This window comes from Nerophis ophidion, linkage group LG25, assembly GCF_033978795.1.
Source record: "Nerophis ophidion isolate RoL-2023_Sa linkage group LG25, RoL_Noph_v1.0, whole genome shotgun sequence".
Taxonomy (NCBI): Eukaryota; Metazoa; Chordata; class Actinopteri; order Syngnathiformes; family Syngnathidae; genus Nerophis; species Nerophis ophidion.
Genome location: NC_084635.1, coordinates 13,542,959 through 13,548,958, shown reverse-complemented (window position 1 = coordinate 13,548,958; position 6,000 = coordinate 13,542,959). Strand labels below are relative to the sequence as shown.

At 40.8% G+C, this 6,000-nt stretch overlaps 1 protein-coding gene across 1 annotated transcript in view; it reads left to right on the top strand.

Moving 5' to 3' along the window:
- Positions 1–420: 420 nt before the first annotated feature.
- The window catches only part of scamp2l (secretory carrier membrane protein 2, like), a 46,047-nt gene continuing 40,467 nt past the window's right edge, over positions 421–6,000 (top strand). Inside the window, exon 1 of the mRNA XM_061887629.1 lies at positions 421–580. Coding sequence (XP_061743613.1) covers positions 524–580 — 57 coding nt within the window. The 5' untranslated portion in view covers positions 421–523. The remainder of the gene's footprint in view (positions 581–6,000) is intronic.

The following is a 6,000-nucleotide window of genomic DNA, read 5'->3' as shown; positions in this document are numbered from 1 at the left end:
AAATTACATTTTAATTTTTTTCCTGTTTCTTCCTCTTTTAAACCGTTCAATTAAGTGTTTTTTTCATCATCTATTCTCAACAAAAAACCTTCCGTGGAAGGAAAAAAAATGTACAACGGAATGACAGACAGAAATACCAATTTTTTTTATATATGTATAGATTTATTTAATTAAGGTAAATTGAGCAAATTGGCTATTTCAGGCAATTTATTTAAGTGTGTATCAAACTGGTAGCCCTTCGCATTAATCAGTACCCAAGAAGTAGCTCTTAGTTTCAAAAAGGTTGGTGACCCCTGTTTTAGAATATAAAAAAAAAAAAATCTGGCATACCTTCAAGTACCCCCAGGGGTCCGCGCACCCCCATTTGAGAACCACTGACCTTGATCTTGCGTCATCATGTTATGACGTATCTACCTGTCGAGTGACGCATGCGCAGAAGCACACAGCGCCATCATCAGGAGCAGCTGCGGCCAGGGCGAAGCAAGAAGGTGTCTTGTTTATCAAGAAATAAACAAAGCCTACAATGTCGGGATTTGACAGCAACCCTTTTGCAGACCCCGTGGACGTAAATCCTTTCCAGGTGAGACTTTGTTGTGTTCTTTTCTTCCAATGTGACCGCCGACTTGAGTCTTTTAGTCCGTGCTAGCCGGCGAGCTAAGCTGCTGAAACCTGTTAGGTGGCTTGTTGGGTTTGGCCTCAACATTTCCTGCTGGAGCACACATAACATTGTTGTACTTTAGGTGTAATCTTGTACTTTAGGTGTAATGTCGTGCGAAAGTAAAGAAAATACACTATAAATGTTTTTTTTGATAGCTATTCCTACCTGAACAGGTGATCGTCACAACAGGTGTTCAGCCAACTTCCGCATCGCCAATTCTAAACAAACACTGCAGACTTTTGTCAAGTGAATGATATTTTGGATGAGTAACATCTGTTTAGTGTGTTAATATGCTGTTGTGTGTGTGTGTGTGTATATCATGTTTTTTGTGTGTGTTGCTCCTAATAATGTTACATTTGTGTGGCTTGCATATTACAAACCCCGTTTCCATATGAGTTGGGAAATTGTGTTAGATGTAAATATAAACGGAATACAATGATTTGCAAATCATTTTCAACCCATATTCAATTAAATGCCCTACAAAGACAAGATATTTAATGTTCAAACTCATAAACTTTTTTTTTTATTTGTAAATAATTAACTTAGAATTTCAAGGCTGCAACACGTGCCAAAGTAGTTGGGAAAGGGCATGTTCACTACTGTGTTACATCACCTTTTCTTTTAACAACACTCAATGAACTAATTGTTGAAGCTTTGAAAGTAGAATTCTTTTCCATTCTATCTTGATGTACAGCTTAAGTTGTTCAACAGTCTTGTCTTATTTTACGCTTCATAATGCGCCACACATTTTCGATGGGAGACATGTCTGGACTGCAGGCGGGCCAGGAAAGTACCCGCACTCTTTTACTACGAAGCCACGCTGTTGTAGCACGTGGCTTGGCATTGTTTTGCTGAAATAAGCAGGGGCGTCCATGGTAACGTTGCTTGGATGACAACATATGTTGCTCCAAAACCTGTATGGACTATTCAGCATCAATGGTGCCTTCACAGATGTGTAAGTTACCCATGCCTTGGGCACTAATACACCCCCATACCATCACAGATGCTGGCTTTTGAACTTTGCGTCTATAACAATTTGGATGGTTATTTTCCTCTTTGTTCCAGAGGACACAGTTTCCAAGTATAATTTGAAATGTGGACTCGTCAGACCACAGAACACTTTTCCACTTTGCATCAGTCCATCTTAGATGAGCTCGGGCCCACCGAAGCCGGCGGCATTCCTGGGTGTTGTTGATGAATGGCTTTCGCTTTGCATAGTAGAGTTTTAACTTGCATTTACAGATGTAGCGACCAACTGTAGTTACTGACAGTGGTTTTATGAAGTGTTCCTGAGCCCATGTGGTGATATCCTTTACACACTGTCGTTTTTTGATGCAGTACCGCCTGAGGGTTCAAAGGTCTGTAATATCATCGCTTACGTGCAGTGATTTCTCTAGATTCTCTGAACCTTTTGATGATTTTACGGGCCGTAGATGGTAAAATCCCCTAAATTCCTTGCAATAGCTCGTTGAGAAATGTTGTTCTAAAACTGTTCGACAATTTGTCCACAAAGTGGTTACTCTTGCCCCATTCTTATTTGTGAATTACTTAGCATTTCATGGAAGCTGCTTTTATACCCAATCATGGCACCCACCTGTTCCCAATTAGCCTGCACACCTGTGGGATGTTCAAAAAAAGTGTTAGATGAGCATTCCTCAACTTTATCCGTAATTATTGCCACCTTTCCCAACTTCTTTGTCACGTGTTGCTGGCATCAAATTCTAAAGTTAATGATTTGCAAAAAAAAAAAAAAAAAGTTTATCGGTTTGAACATCAAATATGTTGTCTTTGTAGCATATTCAACTGAATATGGGTGGAAAATGATTTGGAAATCATTGTATTCCGTTTATATTTACATCTAACACAATTTCCCAACTCATATGGAAACGGGGGCGGTGTGGCGCAGTGGAAGAGTGGCCGTGCGCAACCCGAGGGTCCCTGGTTCAATCCCCACCTAGTACCAACCTCGTCACGTCCATTGTGTCCTGAGCAAGACACTTCACCCTTGCTCCTGATGGGTGCTGGTTAGCGCCTTGCATGGCAGCTCCCTCCATCAGTGTGTGAATGTGTGTGTGAATGGGTAAATGTGGAAGTAGTGTCAAAGCGCTTTGAGTACCTTGAAGGTAGAAAAGCGCTTTACAAGTACAACCCATTTATCATTTATTTATCATTTATTTTGTACATACAAGTATTGGGCCACCCATCCAAATGATGAGAATCAGGTGTCCTAAGCAGTTGGCCACAGGTGCATAAAATCAGGCAATTAGGCACGGAGACTGTTTCTACAAACATTTGTGAAAGAATGGGCTGCTCTCAGTGATTTCCAGCACGTAACTGTCCTGGGGCGGTAGGGCTGGGCAATATGGCTTATTTTTTAATATCTTGATATTTTTAGGCCATATCGCGATACACTTTATATACCTCAATATTTGCCTTGGCCTTGAATGAACACTTGATACATATAATCACAGCTGTATGATGATTTTGTGTCTACATTAAAACATCTTCTTCATACTGCATTAATATATGCTCATGTTAAACTTTCATGCAGAGAAGGAAATCACAACTAAGTCAATTGACCAAAAGTGTATTTATTAAACAGTTATTAAACAGTGGCACAAACATTCATGTCATTTCAAAACAGAAAGTGCAAGATTGTCAGAGACATTTTAAAACAAGCTATTAGTGCACTAGGATATCATATCAATAACATATCAAAAAAACATTAAATTAAAGCGCATTTTTTTGTACAGAACGCCACTCCAATAGTTTAAAACAAATAAAGTGCACTTTTGTGCATGATGTCACACAAGATAAAAACGTGTCAAATAAAAATGAGCTGCATAACAGGAATTCAAATAGTGTATGTCCTTTGCAATGTGGTAGTTTTCTGCGAACATTACCTCTTTTTGTTGTGGACTGTTTTTTTCATACGGTGTTGATGTTGAAATGTTTGCCTCTGTATTTTGATGGTGTGTGCATGTGGCACCGAATGGAGATGTTGACATGCGGAGTAAGCACTCTCCATTCTCTTGCGGGTGACTTTTCATATGATGCTACATATTTCCAGTAATGCTTCTTTTGGTAGCAACGCTTGTGCCCCACACTTGACAAATTAAAGTTGTCTATTCGACATATTCCCGCTTTAAGCCGAACCACCGCCAGACGATGGACCCCTTGCTGTTTTTCTTGGGAAATAGTTCTTCTTTCATTTGTTACCAGATTCGCACATTCTTTCTCTCTTATTACCACTCGCACGGCTTCGCTAGCATCACAGCTAACGTTACCCAGTCTGCTACCTTTCTGCTACGCGAGGGCGTAGACGTATGTGGTGACAGTATGTGACGTGTGTAAGAAGGTGCGCTTACTGTCTGTGAGAAGGAGACATAAGAAGGAGTAGGAAGTGCCTGCAGTGTAATGCCAGAAGCGTGAGAACTTATACTCGAATATCACGATATAGTAATTTTCTATATCGCACAGACACAAACTTGCGATACATCGCGTGTATCGATATATTGCCCAGCCCTACTTCCTGGTAAGTTATATTCAGTTGTACTGGAGAGGAGGCTATGCCTGATAGTCGAACCTCGGATCCAGGAGGAACAGTGTACAGTAGTTTTCGTCCTGGTCGTGGAACGGTGGACAAGCTCTATACTCTCGGCAGGGTTCTTGAGGGTGCATGGGAGTTTGCCCAACCAGTCTACATGTGCTTTGTGGACTTAGAGAAGGCATTCGACCGTGTCCCCCGGAAAGTCCTGTGTGGAGTGCTCAACGAGTATGGGGTTTCGGACTGTCTGATTGTCCGCTCCCTGTACGATCAGTGTCAGAGCTTGGTCCGCATTGCCGGCAGTAAGTCAAACCCGTTTCCAGTGAAGGTTGGACTCCGCCAAGGCTGCCCTTTGTCACCGATTCTGTTCATAACTTTTATGGACAGAATTTCTAGGTGCAGTCAGGGTGTTGAGGGGATCCGGTTTGGTGGCTGCATGATTAGGTCTCTGCTTTCTGCAGATGATGTGGTCCTGATGGCTTCATCTGGCCAGGATCTTCAGCTCTCATTGGATCGGTTCGCAGCAGTGTGTGAAGTGACTGGGATGGAAATCATCACCTCCAAGTCTGAATCCATGGTTCTCGCCCGGGAAAGGGTGGAGTGCCATCTCCAGGCTGGGGAGGGGATCTTGCCACAAGTGGAGGAGTTCAAGCACCTTGGAGTCTTGTTCACACTGCAAAAAGTCAGTGTTCAAAACAAGAAAAAAAAATACAAAAATGAGTGGTATTTTACTTAAATTAAGCAAAATTATCTGCCTATAAAACAAAAAAATTTCACTTGTCAAGATTTTCCAAAACAAGTAAAATTAAATAACCTCAATGAACCCAGAAATACCTTAAAATGGGTATATTCTCACTTATAACAAGTGTACTTTTCTTGATAGAAAAAAAAGACCTTTTTTCTTAATATGTTGAAAAATATTCTTAAATTAAGCAAATGCTAGTGTCATTATCCTCACACAATGATATACACTTCTTGAAACTAGCAAATGTATACTAAAAAATAGTAAATTATTTCTCAACATATTGAGAATATTTCTCAATGTTGAAAAATGTTCTTAAATTAAGCAAATGCTAGTGTCATTATCCTGACATAATGATATGCACTAGGCAATACATTTCTTGAAACCAGCAAATGTATACTAAAAACTAGTTTATTATTTCTCAACATATTGAGAATATTTCTCAATATCCATCCATCCATCCATTTTCTACCGCTTATTCCCTTTTTTTGGGGTCGCGGGGGGCGCTGGCGCCTATCTCAGCTACAATCGGGCGGAAGGCAGGGTACACCCTGGACAAGTCGCCACCTCATCGCAGGGCCAACACAGATAGACAGATAACATTCACACACACTAGGGCCAATTTAGTGTTGCCAATCAACCTATCCCCAGGTGCATGTTTTTGGAAGTGGGAGGAAGCCGGAGTACCCGGAGGGAACCCACGCATTCACGGGGAGAACATGCAAACTCCACACAGAAAGATCCCGAGCCTGGATTTGAACCCAGGACTGCAGGAACTTCGTATTGTGAGGCAGATGCACTAACCCCTCTGCCACCGTGAAGCCAATATGTTGAACAATATTCTTAAATTAAGCAAATGCTAGTGCAATTATCTTGACATAATGATATGCACTAGGCAATACACTTCTTGAAACCGGCAAATGTATACTAAAAACTAGTTTATTATTTCTCAACATATTGAGAATATTTCTCAATATGTTGAACAATATTCTTAAAGTATGTAAATGCTAGTGCCATTATCTTGACATAATAACATGCAGTAGGCATTCCATT